Consider the following 15,206-nt stretch of genomic DNA (forward strand, 5'->3'; position numbering starts at 1 on the left):
CTTGTAAGACAACAAGAGTACAAACTAAATGTAGACCTTAAAGGTTATTTTGTTTGTAATAAACATCATAAAACAATTCTATAAATGTTAAAATAAAAATATTTAATTCCTGTTATTTAGCCACGTGTTAGAATTTTTATCAGCATTGGCTCAGAGTGGTAACTGCAATTTGTAAAGTTATCTAACTAATCTGCTCTCCTCATACTCATATTGTTAGTTAATATATTTGAATTTTCTTGTTTTTTAATATAAACATTTATCGTTGAAGCTCTTTTTTTTAAATAACAAGTATACATTCACACTTAAACCAGCAGAATTTCAGCCTATAAAACACAAAACTTGGACTTTACATGGAGAAAGCCTTCCCTCTGTTTGGAAGTGAGTGTCTAGGCATCAGCGGAAGCACAAGCGTGCTTGCGTGCCCCCACGTCACCACCCGGGTTACGAGTGAGGGCGGCCACTGGCCGTGCGGTCACTGATTGCACACGCAAGCTCCAGGCTGCCAGCTGTGAGGCTCAAGTAGGCAGTCGATGCCTTCTAAAGGTCAAGGCCAGATGGAGCCAGATGCCAGGTTTGGGCCTTTGTGGGGACTAAAACTGGACTTTGTAAACCTCTGTTTTCCATGGTTGTGGAGATTGTACTCAGTATTCTGTTGGATCACATCTGATGTGGAGCTTATGCTTGGTTCAAGATTCTTTCTGTGAATTGGAAAGTATCTTTTATTTAAAGGTAGTGACTGGCAGCCACGCCACTCTTCAGATTGGGTGCTCGGGGGCCTCTCTGAGATGGTGGCATTTTGAGTGGAGACCTGAAAGTCAGCCAGGCAGGGGCCAGAAGGGGAGCACAGCTGGCCAGCGGGCACAGCAGGCGCCAGATCTTGAGCAGTGTCCCGGGCTTGAGAAGACGGAGAGTAGAGCAGAGAGGAGGAGGCCCAGTGGCACGAGAAGAGCCCCTGGCTGTCTGGATGGCGGGGTGGGGGGCCGCGCCTGGGTGGGCTCCTCTGGCTCCTGGGAAGCCATGGGATGATGCTAAACTGGGGGTGGCAGATTCAGATTTCCACGTTTCAGAGTCTCTTGTGGTGGTTTGGCAGTGAATGAGTTCTAGCAGGTGAGTGATGAACAGTGCAGGGGGTGGGGGTTGGGGAGTGGCGGGGGGTGGGGCTTCTGTCTCTAAGAGGAGATGGTGAGGTATGACAGCCAAGGGATAGGCGAAATCAGAGGGTGTGTGGACAGGCCAGATGCGGGGTGGGCATGGCTGGAAGAGTCAAGGTGTCAGCTAGATGTTTGCTGTGGCCTGATGGTCATGCCTCTGTCTGGGATCCAGGAGACTGGCAGAGTGACAGGGCTGGGGCGGGATGTGGGCATTGGCAGTCATGGCTCCCTAACACCAATAGGGGCACCTGTCACTGTGTGTGGTAGACGTGGTCCCTAAAGGTGATAACACACTGCCTGGAACGCTTCTTGAGGTCGAAGCTTTCCAAAATGTGTGAGCCCGGATGCAGACCCCTGGCTTTTCCTGTCTCCTGTTGCCTGTCCCTGACGAGCTGCTTCCCTGGGGCTGTCCTTCAGTGGCTTCTCCCAGCCGTCTCCTGCTGTGACGCCTGCTGTACGCGTGCATCTCCCCACACGCCGTGTCCTGTGGGGGCAGGCCCCTTCCCGCCTTCAGGCCCCCAACCATACCCACAAACGTAGGATTCTTTGGGGGCCTCGCAAATAAGTCGGTCTTCCCAACCTAGCACCCTGCACTTGGACCCCTAGGACGATGACCTGAGTCTCAGAAGGGGCACACTCCAGCCACAGGATGATGTGACTCTGTGGGAGGTTTTTGCCTTTTTTTTTTTTTTTTTTTTGGCCCCCCTGTGGGAGCTTTTTAAAACGTCAAAAATCCTTGCACTCAGGTCACTTAAATGAAGACTTGAACACAAAGTCCAAACTTTATTATTTTGGAAACTGTGATTAGGGTTTTAGAACCAAAGAGAAAACTTGTTGCCACAAATTGTTCTAATATGTTTTAAAATAAAACCTTAATTTTGCCACCTATATGAAGCATTTGGAAAGCGAGACTCCAGTAACCTGACTTGCACACCTGCATCACACTTCCCGGCGGCAGAGGAAGTGCAGAGGCCCGGCTGGTCAGCCCTGGCCCGCCTGCTGTGCGGGGCGCCGTCCGTCCTCGTGGCCTCGCTCAGGTGGCCCAGCAGGGGCTGTCGGCCTTAGGAGCGGCCGCACTCGCGCCGCTGTCTTCCCAGCCCAGAGACAAACTCAGTTGCCCTAGGCTGAGATGAGGAAGGGAGCAATTTTTTTGGAACGGAACCCCACTGGGGACAGATGCGCTCACATGTGTGAATTGCGTTCATTTGTGATTTGTCTAAAGTTGAGCTGCACCAGCCGGATCAATGCGCTGTTAAAAAGGCCTCTTGAAAGTGGGGCCCGCCATGCCGGCTGGCGTGCCGCTGGGCCACGTGCGCACTGCGCAGCCCGTGTGGGTGTCCACCAGGGAGGGTGCTACGTGTGCTTGTCCTCATCCCGCGGGGTCCTGGGTGAGCGAGGAGGCCGGCAGCTTGATGTTAACCTTCACAGAAAGGTTTGATCTAATCCAATTCACAATGAGGTGAAAATTGTTTCGGTTTCAGTTGGAACTCTTTTATGCTGTCTTACCCGTTGTGGTCACACATTCGGAGCCCTTTCAAATTAACTTCCTTTTTGATTCACCTGTAAGAGATTTGCTGTCAGTAATGAATTTAGACATTTTTTTTTATAGAGGCATGTTTTATTTATTTGTTTGTTTGTTTGTTTGTTTTGTTTATACAAGCACTGGGCACAGTCAGAAGCACAGGAGGGTGAGAGAATTCACCAGAGCCAGAGCGGGGAGCAGAGCAGGCAGAAGGACCGAAGGACACTGCTGAGGGGAGCAGCGGGCGGCAGGAGAGGTCTGCGCGCCATGCGGGACCCTCCTCCGGTGGCCGGGGAGCAGCCGGGGATCGAACTGGCGCCGCAGAGGCCGCGGGCAGCTTCGCAACCCAGCGCTCAACCGCTGCACCACCGGGGAGGCCCTGAATTTAGACATTTTAATAGATTTTTTTTTCGTGGCTAATGATTTTTGATTCTCCAAGAACCAAATCAGTAACTACCCTAAGCTATAATTAAATGAGTGTGGTTAATAAGAAGTTAGTATTTGCCCATTTCTGGAGATGTTGCTCCTTTAAATTTTGTGTCCCGGCAGAAGGAGCTTATCTCTTTAGAAGGACTTTCCTTTAACAGTGTTTCTCCAATAAGACTGACGGATCACCTGGATAAAAATTACCTGGGGTGCTTATTAAAATGCAGTTTCTTGAGCTCAACACTCAGTTCTGAAATGGGTGCAGGAAATTGCATTTCTCACAAGATTCTGGGTGGCTTAATACTCATGAATGCCTGAGAAGTGTGACTGACTCAAGGAAAAGCAAGAGGAGCAGGAGGACACACCTGAACTTGACTTCAGATGACGTGCGCAGTCACTGGCTCGGGCTGGCCACCTATGCCCTGCTGACCGTGAGGCACGGCAGAGCTGCCATCATCCTCCCGGGCAAATAGGGTCATACCTGCTCCACTCTGGAGTGGCCAAACCACACGTTGGCTTCTTGTCATATCCTAGGGTTTGGGGCTTTGGTCAAGGAGATCTGGGTGCAGATTTAAGTTTGCCTGCAGGGAGTTCTTGGGGGGACAGTGAGCATGTTCGGTCATGCCATTTGTGCCTCTTCCCTGCAGTCTGGTAGTGGCACCGATGAAGCGCCTTCAGAGCCTCTGATGCTCGTCCTGGCCCCGGCGCAGCACATCGCGAGAGAGAATGGCCCAACAAGCAAATATCGGGGAGCTCCTCTCCATGCTGGATTCCCCTGTGCTGAGTGTGCGCGACGACGTGACGACCGTCTTTAAGGAGAACCTCTCTTCTGGTAGGCAGACCTCCCCTCCCACCGGCCCGCATGCCACAGGCTGCTTGGGAGCTGACTCCATCCCACTGGTTGGTTTGGGTTTTCATCTTCTAGAAGGAGTCTTTAAAACCACCATGACGGCACGCACTGCTGGGTTTGCTCCTTGTTATGCTTTTTGTTTGTTTGTTTACATGCTCTTTTATGTACTTTTAGTTACTTTTTTGGGTTCGTCACATAACTAATTTTGGAAGTATAACTTCACCCCTCCATAAGCGTACCCTACCCCACTCCAGAGCTGCGGGCCTCTCCCTTTTCTTACCCTGCTCCCTCCCTGTCCTCTATCCCCACTGGCCACCAGAATATTTTTTGGGGGTCTAAGAATTCCTTTTGCTGTGCTCTGTCAACTTGCTTTTTATAGCTATTGATGTGCCACATATAAGTGAAACCGTCTGGAAACTGCCTGCCACTTTCTGGCTCATTTCACTCAGCAGCAGCACCTCAAGGTCCATCCATTTTGTTCCCAAAGTCACGACTGTATCATTTTTAACAGCTGTGTAGTACTCCAGTGAGTCGCTGCCCCCGGTCTCTGTCCAGGCCCACCTTGGCCCTTCAGGCTGCTCTGTGCTGGCTGCAGCATTGTGGGCGTGAACGTAGGGGCACGTGTATGTTTTCATACCAGTGTTTGCTCCTCTAGGTTAAAGTGTTAATTATGGAGGTTTTCAAACATACGCTCAGAAGTAGGGGTTCACATTGTGAACCCCACCAACCCAACTTCATCGTTTCTACTTCTATTGCTTCATTTACCTCCTTGACCTCCCCCCTGACATTTTAAAGAAAATCCCAGATATAGTCCTTGATCTGTAAACCATATATGCAATTTTTTTTAAAGATTTATTTATTTATGTATATAAGAACTGGGGTACAGGCCAGAGATGTAAGGGGTGAAAGGATTCACCAGAGACAGAGTGGGGAACAGAACAAGCAGACTGACTGAAATACACTGCTGAGGAGAGCAGAGGGCGAGGCAGGAGAGGTCTGCTGCACCATGTGGGCAGCTCCTTGGCTGGCCGGGGGGATCGAACTCGCGCCGCAGAGGCTGTGGACTGCTTCACAGCGCTGCTCTCAACCCCTTGTGCCACTAGGGAGGCCCCATATATGTGATTTTTAAGATGAAAAGTGCTTACCTTCTCTTAGCTAGAGAGATACAAATTTAAACAGTCCCCTTTTTCGCTTACCAGGTTGGCAAAAACTAAGTATTGATCCTGTAAAGGGCCACTGTTAGTATATCATTGGGTGGCAGCCTTTTGGGGTGTCATTAGTTTAAAAACATGCACCATTTGGCCTGTTACAAGAATCTGTATTTCATGGTAGCTTTGAATGAAGTACATTGAAAAATTGGAAAAAAACCAAGAAAGATCCTTCCCTGGGGGACTGGTTAAGTTAGCCGCGTGGAGCCATGCTGGGGTGCCCTGGGAGTCAGTGCAGAGGACGAGGCTAGGCGCTGACCTGGGAAGGCATGCACAACACCCTGTGAAGTGGGCGTCATACCCACAGTGCGAGACCCCAGGCAGGCCGAGGGAAGGGGGACTCCGCCTGTGTGTAAGCGCTGTCACGTACCCTGAGTCTTTAACGGCAGGTATGAGGGTTTTTTTGGTCATTAAACAGCAATAAAAAAAATCAACGATAGCATTTCACAAGCTAAACTTGGACGTAGCCTGTCCAGCCTAAGTAACTGTCAGGAGGCAGGAACGGCCTGTGTGTGGGGGGGGGCGGGGGTGGGGTGGGCAGGTCTGGGTGGCGCGTTAAAGTGAAGTTTGGTGTTTGGTGACAGGCGACCCCCGGAGGTCAGTTAGACTGTCAAAGGGAGTTACTGTTACTGGTTTGCCTTGTCTTTATTCAGACCGTGGTCCAATGCTTGTGAACACCTTGGTGGATTATTACTTGGAAACCAGCTCTCAGCCGGTGCTGCACATCCTGACCACCTTGCAAGAGCCACACGACAAGGTACCGGCGGGGGCCGGGCGTGCCAACGTCCCCTGCAGGTGCTGCGCGGCATCTGCCCGGGCCGCCTCTCCACTTCTCCCTGCCACAGGTGCCATCGCTCCTCACGGTAACAACACGCACAACTATGAGCAGGACTGATGTTTCCTGAAAAGTTGACGAAATGAAACAGGCATTTAAAGCCCATAGTGGTTGAAATAAGCGTAGTTCTGGTGCTGCAGATGTGCCCCTGACACTCTGACCCCTAAGGTCCCGACATCTTTAAACCCATGCTTTGAAGGGGGAAGTTCAGGCTTTTCATCAGTCTGTAAGTGCAGGCTGCTAGAGGGGCCTATTGAAGGGTTCCCGACACCCCACGCTCTGGGCTCCCCTGTGTTTTGTTTTTGCTTTCATTCTTGCTGGTGTAGGTAGCTAATGGCCCGTTGTAACTGGAGCCTTGGTAAGGTTTGAGGTTCTCTGTGTCAGCGAGTTCGTTAGGATTGAGGGCCTTGCATCATTTGCCTTTTCCAGTACATCTCCCCCTGGCTGCAGTTTAACCTCTACTGCCTGATTGATATTTGGGAATCAACCATCGCGCTGGGCCACCTTGGCAATAAGTGACAGCTCCCAGCTCCAGCCTCTCACAGCTTCAGCCGCAGCCACAGCCACAGGCCCAGCCCAGTGGTTGCTGTATGAAGTGGCCTGTGTGTACTTTAAAAAGAGGGCTTTTTTTTTTTTAAGCATACAGGAGCTGGGATACAGGCCAGAAATGTGGGGGGCGGGGAGGGGTGTGAAAGGATTCACCAGAGACAGAGTGGGGAACAGAACAGGCAGATTGACTGAAGTACACTGCTGAGGGGAGCAGCGGGCGAGACAGGAGAGGTCTGCTGCGCTATGTGGGTTGCTCCCTGGCCGGCTGGGGATTGAACTTGTGCTGCAGAGGCTGAGGATTGCTTCACAGTGAGGTGCTCAACCCCTTGCACCACCAGGGAGGCCCCCTGAAAAGAGGGCTTTTAAGGGGGTCTCCTCCCTCTTTAGACCTGTCTTGTGGGGATCCCATTTCTCAGGAACTGCAAACTGACTGCCTTCTCTCCAACCAAATGCAGTTAACAAAAGATTGATTTATAAAAGAACTGGGGTACAGTCAGAGGTGTGGGAGGGTGAGAGGTTTCACCAGAGACAGAGTGGGGAGCAGAACAGGCAGACTGACGAAATGCGCTGCTAAGGGGAGCAGCGGTTGAGACAGGAGAGGTCTACCGCACCATGTGGGTTTTTCCCGGGCTGGTCGGGAATTGAACTGGCACTGCAGAGGCTGCGGACAGCTTCACAGCGTGGCGCTCAACCCACTGCGCCACTGGGGAGGCCTACAGCTAACAAGGTTTTAAAAACATCTTGAACTTGACCTCTTTACCTGCTTGACCCTTGTGTCCCATCAGAGGGTTTAGGGCCTGGAGTGCGTGGCTGCTGCCTTTATTTGTGTTAACGCATCTGCGAGAATTTCCCTTAATGCACGACTCGCAGCCTTCCAGTTCTGCTGAAACTGATTCCCCTTGTTTTTCTCGTGTCTAGCACCTCCTGGACAAAATGAATGAGTACGTGGGCAAAGCTGCCTCCCGGCTGCCTGCCCTGGCGTTGCTGGGGCACGTGGTGAGGCTGCAGCCGCCATGGAAGCACAAGCTCTCCCAAGCGCCTCTCTTGCCTTCTCTGCTCAAGTGTCTCAAGGTACGACATGCCTAAGGGTTTGAACAAAAGGGCTTTGTGAATAGCTTCTGACATAGTGAGTAACTGGCAGCAAGCACACTAGGTTTAGGTCTGAGAGTTACCAAACCTCTAGGTGTTTGGCTTTCCTCAAGGGTGCTGTGGACCGTGGTTGGTCCCGGTGAGAGCTTGGGGCCTGGCTCTGGCTGTCAGGTATCCTTGTCCAAGCGAGGACGGTCAGGTTGGCAGGGCCAGCTTCTCCCAGCCCTCCTTGGTGGTATCAGTGTCCGCTCTTCCTTCAGTGGCAAGCACACTGGTTTCTTTTTGGGGAATCCTCATTTCTAAATTCTCCTTCTAGCTACTAGAAAAATGGCCAAAGGCTCTTCTTTCAGGTGTTCTGGTTGCAGCACAAGTTGGGGTCTTGTTGACCCACGGCCTGCTGCGGTGCTCTCTGCCGCTTGAGTTTAGCTTCGGGCAGTTTTCGACATGGGGACAAAACATGCACGGAGCTTCCTGGCTGCAGGGTTGACAGTGGCGGCGGAAGTCCCAGGGCTGTTTGCTCTGTGTTGGCGCCTAGGCTTGTTTCCTACCTATGAAATAAGAAAACATGGTTAACATTAACTGCCTGTACCCCGCAGAGATGGCAAGCCTCTAGTATTTGTCCCAGGGTGACAGTACCTTTGGATCCATCTGAGGCAGCACCATGAAAATCGACTTTTGTCTCTGCCAGTAGGGGTGACTGTTTATCCCTTGAGGTGGGTCCCAAGGAGTCACCTTGTAGGCTATCATAAAAGTAGGTATTAAGGTTAAGAACACTTAGGAACAATTTAAAAAACTTAATTTCCTTTTAAAGCAAATGGGTTGGTTAGGATATAATCTAATTTAGAGGTATACCATGTAGCTCAGATTGCAAAACAATTACCTTTTCCAGAAGGGCAAGCCTGGAAAATGCCTCACGGACTGTCACTCCAGCTCGAATGTCCTGACACGTGATATCGGGTTAGGCCTTTCTGCTGGGGCCATGCCCACTCCTGGCTCTCCCACCGGCACCTCATCTTGTTCTGCCTGGGTAGCCGCCATAATGGATGGCGTGGTGCTTGATACAAAATTAAATATATTTAAAACTTGATCTCCAGACTCATGGGTTCCGTTTTTAAATGGGATGGATGACAGTCTTAGCTGACATGATAGTCTTTTGTTTAATATCTTGTTTCTGAATCTGGCAGGCAGTCATGATTTAATTATGGGTCCAGTGAGCCACTGTAGCTAGCCTGAGTTGGTGCATTATCCATTGGGTATTAAGTGTCTTCAGTTAGCCTGAAGTCATAGACCTTGATGCTTGAACTACGGACTTGGTCAGAGGTCACCATCTTTTATTTGCTGGTCTCTAAATCCTGCCACAAAGGTGAGCTGCTAAGTCTGCTTTCTATGCTGCCCCGTTTTCCTCTTAAATAATACTTCTGTTATACTCCTTTAAATTTGGTGACTTGTCAGTAGTAGTGGTTTTTTTTTTTTTAATTAAAAGAAAGTAAATATTTTAGGATTTGCTTGAATGAACAAAACGGAGCAGTTCCTTTGTTCTGTTAAATATCAGCTTGTTTGCGTCCAACCCATGTGCTGTAAATAAGCACCCTAAGACCCTGGCACTGGGGGTTGCCAAGCCAAGTTGAGACTCATCTCCCGAAGCAGTTTGCATAGGAGTCCTGCAGACCAACCCCCAGTTCCCTCCTGAGTCTGTCTCCGTGTTGATCCTCTAAAATCCTTAGGGAGCGGGAAGTGAGTCTAGGGGTGAACCTCCAGTCTGCAGCCTCCTCGGAATTTGGACCCTAATACTGCACCCCACCGTTCCTCCTGCAGGTGGACACCGATGTCGTGGTCCTCACAACAGGCGTCTTAGTGTTGATAACCTTGCTGCCGATGATCCCACAGTCGGGGAAACAGCACCTTCACGATTTCTTTGATATTTTTGGCCGTCTTTCATCATTGTGCCTGAAGAAGCCAGGTGAAGACCCTCTTCTCTGCCTGTCGCACCCTGCCCCCTGAATGCTGTCAATATTGGTCAGAGCTGTAAGGGAAGGGCGTGTAGAATTTTATTAATGAAATAGGTGGGAGGCATGTGTAAGAAGCGTGACTGTTAAGGTTTTCCCTTAATCTGTGACTTAAAAGAATTAGTTGTCAGAGAAACTGAGTGATGGGGTGTGGAGCTCCCGACTTGCAGGGGACTGGACAGCAGCATCCGCCTGGGTGGCAGCAGTGCAGGACTGAGCTTGTGACCGCTTTTATCTCTCTCTCCTGGTCTAAGGGCCTGTTCACATCTATGTAGAAGGGGAAGGGAGATGCCTCATGTCCTGGCGCCTTCTGGCCCAGCGCTGGGGGTTCCTGTATCCAGGTAGCACATCACTGTCAAAATGACTCTGAAACAATAGGCATGTGAGCCTCAGAGGCCTGTGAGCCTCAGAGGCCTGTGGTGGTCCCAGCATGAGAGGTTCATGTTGAAATGATGAGATGGGTCAGCCCTGTGGACAGACCAAGTCCATCCATGTGCTGCTGGCTCATGTTTGAGGCCTTTATGGGGAGAAAGGAATGGTCTCTCCATTAGGGTGGATTTGGGGGTTTCCCTAGGGTCTAGGTAAGCTTACAGGAACTAGTTTCTTTTGCACACCTAGCTTTTGAAGTTAACTTTGAAGTTTCTTCATTCTTTAGTTGCAAATTTGCATAGCTAATGCTAGACAGTGACTGGTAACGGTTGGCAGGCATTCGCCACACTGGCACCGGGCCTGTTAGGCACCGAGCACAGGGTCAGGCGTGCAGAATATAGCAAGCAAAGATACTGCTGTTCTCTAGAAACATATTCTGAGCAGGGGCACGGGGAGTCCAGTTGCCGATTCGGGGGACAGTGGCTGTCATTATAAAGGTGCTTCACCGTGCTGAGAATGCTGGGGTCCTTCTTGAGGGAGGGCTGCAGAGGCCAGCTCAGCAAGAGCCTGCGTGGGCTGTGTAAGTAGACCGGCGTGTGTCTGGGGCCACAGGCGCCACCAGTGGCTGTTGCACAGGAGGATGTCCGGATAGGGACTTGCATTTTAGAGGCTGCTCCCACTGTCTCGGGGGCCACTGGGGAGCACACATGCACGAGGTCATCCTGGCTTGTTCGTTTCTGCCTTGCACACGTCATTCTGTGTCCAGCTACGTCTCCTCTCCATGGTTTCCTTTTCAGGCCACGTGACAGAAATCTACCTTGTCCATCTCCACGCCAGTGTTTATGCTCTCTTCCACCGCCTCTATGGAATGTACCCTTGCAACTTTGTCTCCTTTCTACGTTCTCACTACAGTATGAAGGAAAACTTGGAGACTTTTGAAGAAGTGGTCAAGGTAAGAGCAAATGAACTGCTCCTTTGACCCTTAGCATACTGGGAGCACAGCTGCATTTATAACCTTTGTATTAAATGGTAGGAAAATTTTGAAAAGAAATTCAGTCTCCCTCTCAGCTTGCCCCCTCCCTCGGCTCTAGGCAAGCTCTGCTCTGCATTCTGCCTTTAGATGTGGCAGACAGGGAGCCATGTAATATGGGGTTTTTGTGTCTGGCTTCTTGCACGTAACATGATGTCTCAAGATTCATTCACGTGGCCTGTGATAGTAGTTCATTCCTTTTATTGTCAAATAATATTTGTGGTATAGAGACAGTACAGAAATGAAGCCTTTCATAATTTGTCAACCCGAACTCTTCCAGCCAATGATGGAGCATGTGCGAATTCATCCGGAATTAGTGACTGGATCCAAGGACCACGAACTGGACCCTCGAAGGTATAGAAGTGAAGCTTGTGGCACAGAATTGTACAGGATCTCTTGAGAGGTAGAAAGTGATCTGGGACATGCTCATTTTGAGGTCTGGCTGGGGAGCCCTGGTGTCCTACTCATGGAATCACTGTGTTATGAAGGCATGGGAGCTTGGCGTGGGCCTAAGGCTCTTCCTCCTGGATGGAGGGTGCCCTGAGCAGGCTGGTGCAGGGTGCGATGTGCAGGCTACTGTCCTGCCGGGCCCCAGAAAGACTCCTGCCTCACCTGCCAGGGAGGGCCAGAAGTCAGAATGGTGTTCATTTCTGAAACACCTTCAAAACTGAGAGGAAAGGGTTTTCAACTCAGACTTTTATATCCAGCCAAATTGCCTGAAAGCATAATACATTTTTGGATTTGCAGGGACTTAAATTTACTTCCCATGGACGTTCTTCAGCTAACCACAGAGCACATGATCCACCAAAAGCAAATCAAGGAGGAAGCAAAGACACAATTCAGGAAGCGGAGGGGGCACTGACTTAGGATTGTGATCAGGGAGGTCTTGGGGTGCAGTGCTGAGAACCATCAGTTCAGGCTGATGGGGGAGGGGCTCCAGAGGGGTTTTCTGGTGAGATGGGGATGATCCTAGCAGGCTGTTGGCCTTTCTTCGTGTAACATTGTATATTAGGTGTTGTTTCAAAGCTACAGAATAAGTTGGAGAAGAATTAATAGATACACGGAAGACTGAGGAACTGAGATAGAAAAACCCGAACTCCAGGACAAGCTACATTGAACACACATGGACATAAATTGGACACCCACCATGGTATCCTCTTCAGCTCAGTCGGGATGAGCACTACAGTCATAATAATTAATTGCTGAAAGTTGTCTTTAAAAAGAAACAAAATAGTGATATACTTGTCTTGAGAGCACTGGGGAGGAGGGAAGGCTAGATGGACACAACCCAGATCCTCACCAACCGCAGCAGGAAGCTAATTGATGATGTCTAATATTCGTAAGTCAAGAAACTGAAGGTACATTCCTTAGAAGTATGAGGGCAGGGTGACAGCTTAGCTTGCTGAATGGGGAACAACTGGCAGAGGGCTATAGGGGAGAGGCATGCGGGCAGCTTTTAACACTGTATTAGCTTTTTAAAGTATATTTTATTGCCTCTCAGATGCCATTAAATATAGGATGTATGTGTCTGAGGAAGAAAAAAGTGCCAAATAAACACCTCAGAGGATACTTTCCAGTTTCACAGTTATTATTAAGTTATGAAAAGTGCCTTTAAGAATAGAGGAATAGGGTCTCCCTGATGGCGCAGCCACTGCAGCACGAGTTTGACCCCCGGCCAGGGAGCTACCCACAGGGTGCAGCAGACTCTCCTGTCTCCCCGCTGCTCCCCTCAGCAGTGGATTTCGGTCAGTCTGCCTGTTCTGCTCCCTGCTCTGTCTCTGGTGAGTCCTCTCACCCCCTGCACCTCTGGCTTATACCCCAGTTCTTGTATGCATAAATAAATCTTTAAAAAAAAAGAATAGAGGAAATACTTAAGTGCGTGTTATTTTAATCAAAATAAGTCATTGAAAGGCTTTCCTGCTTCACTGTGATCGCATTCTCTCCTCTGGAAGCCGTCCGCCTCTGGGTGCCGTGCGTCCTGGCGCTCGCTCTCACTCAGTCCCCTCCAGTCAGGCTGAGGCTGCCCAAGAGGAGACAGGCACCCATGATGCGGGCGCACGGGCATGTCGCGTGACCTCAGAGGCAGGCTCTGCCCTTAGGGAAGCACCTACATACCCCCACACCCTGAACTCTTTCACTGTGTATTCGGTGTCACACTTTTGGCATTTAAGATTTAATGATGAACGTCCTCGACTGATTTGTGCAGGATCGAATGTTAGCTTCCGGAGACCCACGGAATGCAGCCGGTGCTGCTGGCTGTGCCCCGTATGCTCTGGGGGGAACAGGAGGGTGAGAACCTCTAGCAGCGTATAGCAGAATCAGGTCATCTGCAGCTGGCTCACGCCCAAGCAGGTGTCCATCCCATAGACAGCCTTGGGACCGCTGGCCCCGGGATGCCGGGTGGGCGCTGGCGGCAGGAGGAACGCAGGCGCCACCCCGTTGTTCTTGTCACCTGTGCACTTCCTGTGCTCCTGGCTCTTGTGGGAGTGTCTCAAAGTAGATTTGTGTGTTTTGTTCATATAAGATTATCACCTAAGCATTTCATGCCGTTTAGCCTTCAAAAGCATGATTTTCAAAATAACTTTAGTAAAGTATGACTTACATACCATAAAACTCATGATTTTGTTACATCTTAACAACCATGATGAAGAACATTTCTTGCTCCAGAAAATCTGCTTGTGCCTTTCCTGGTCAGCCCCTCCCCCTGCTCTTTTTTTTTTTTTTTTTTTTTTTTTAAGATTTATTTTTATGCATAGATGAACTGGGATGTAGGCCAGAGATGGGGGGGTGAGAGGACTCCCCAGAGACAGAGCGGGGAACAGAACAGGCAGATCTACTGAAATACGCTGCTGAGGGGAGCAGCGGGGAGACAGGAGAGGTGTACTGCGCCATGTGGGTCAGCAACCTGGCCGGGGATCAAACGTTGGCTTCAGTGGCCTAAGCTGGCCAGGCTCCCAGAAGTGGTACAGTGGAGCGTGAGGGGGCGCTCCAGACAGTGCTTTAGATACTCTGCTTTCTCTCAGTTTGCATCTTTCTGAGTCGTATTTCTGGCCTACAGATGGATCCCATCACCTGGCAGCTCCCAGGTCTCCCTGTTTTGTGACTCTTTGTTCCCCAGGAGAATGATCCCTGGGGCTGCGCTGCATGGCTTGTGTTCTTCTCTGAGGCCATGCCTCATCTTTTGTTGATGAAATTTTTGTTTCAGATCAGTTTCTGATAACTTGGTACGACCGTCTAAAACTGGGAGGGTAGCGTGTATCACAGGAATGCTGGCTCTTTTCCTGTGTGCTCCTCGGACCGCCACCTGTGCCTTGCTAATCACAGCTCAGGGGCTGACACTGAGCTGGCCCCCATAAGGACCCAATCGTGGGGTGACATGGACGCCAGCCTACAGTCTTGACGCTCTTTGCTCTGGCAGGTGGAGGAGGTTAGAGACGCACGACGTTGTGATCGAGTGTGCCAAGGTCTCACTGGACCCCACGGAGGCCTCGTGTGAAGAGGGCTATTCAGTGTCTCTCCAGCTCTCCACCCGCTTTCCTCATCGTTGTGCTGATGTCACCGCCAGCCCCTCCGCCGACACCCAGAATAGCTGTGGTAAAAAGTGACTTTGCTGCTGTCTGCTTTATGGCTTTGTCTGTAGAAAGCCTTGCTGATTTTTGTTGATGTTATTTTCCTTCCCTAGATTAAGACTTAGATCAGTTCCTATGTGCTAGTTTCCAAATGCTTAAAATTTGAACTTACACCCATGTTCTCCTGATTAATTCTCCCTCGAGTTTAATTTAAAGTCATGTCCTTGGTTTGCGGCCGGTGAGATGGCCAACAGCCTTGGGGATGTGTCTGCAACAATGAACAAGGGAGAGGGTGTCAAGTTTTGGCTCCAAGGCTTTGGTCTTGAAGAAGCGGTTCTGGTCCCAGACATTTGGGAGGCCTTGTGGGCCGTGGCACTGACGTAACTTGCCCTGAGCCCGCACAGTTCAGAGATAGACGGAGATGGCCCAGGCTTCAGCGCAGGCCCTGACAGTGTCTCCCATATGTGCTTGTCCAGGTTACCCTAAAGCTTGACGTAGGCCTGACTTACTGAACTGTATTTCCAAAGCAGGTTTAAAGGTCCTTCTCCATGGTACTTTGACCCCAATGTGGCCAGGCATCCACTCAGGTGTTTTAAATCCAG

At 50.2% G+C, this 15,206-nt stretch overlaps 1 protein-coding gene across 4 annotated transcripts in view; it reads left to right on the forward strand.

Annotated features, from left to right (window-relative positions):
- The window catches only part of TSC1 (TSC complex subunit 1), a 44,048-nt gene that overhangs the window by 12,939 nt on the left and 15,903 nt on the right, over nucleotides 1-15,206 (forward strand). For all 4 annotated transcript variants that reach the window (XM_037492904.1, XM_037492906.1, XM_037492907.1 and 1 more), the window contains exons 3-9: nucleotides 3,747-3,931; nucleotides 5,811-5,914; nucleotides 7,460-7,612; nucleotides 9,446-9,590; nucleotides 10,803-10,957; nucleotides 11,316-11,389; nucleotides 14,454-14,629. In XM_037492904.1, the coding sequence (XP_037348801.1) occupies nucleotides 3,826-3,931; nucleotides 5,811-5,914; nucleotides 7,460-7,612; nucleotides 9,446-9,590; nucleotides 10,803-10,957; nucleotides 11,316-11,389; nucleotides 14,454-14,629 (913 nt within the window). In that variant the 5' untranslated portion in view covers nucleotides 3,747-3,825. The remainder of the gene's footprint in view (nucleotides 1-3,746; nucleotides 3,932-5,810; nucleotides 5,915-7,459; nucleotides 7,613-9,445; nucleotides 9,591-10,802; nucleotides 10,958-11,315; nucleotides 11,390-14,453; nucleotides 14,630-15,206) is intronic.

Source organism: Talpa occidentalis, unplaced genomic scaffold, assembly GCF_014898055.3.
Source record: "Talpa occidentalis isolate TD23 unplaced genomic scaffold, MPIMG_talOcc4v2.1 talOcc4.7, whole genome shotgun sequence".
Classification (NCBI taxonomy): domain Eukaryota; kingdom Metazoa; phylum Chordata; class Mammalia; order Eulipotyphla; family Talpidae; genus Talpa; species Talpa occidentalis.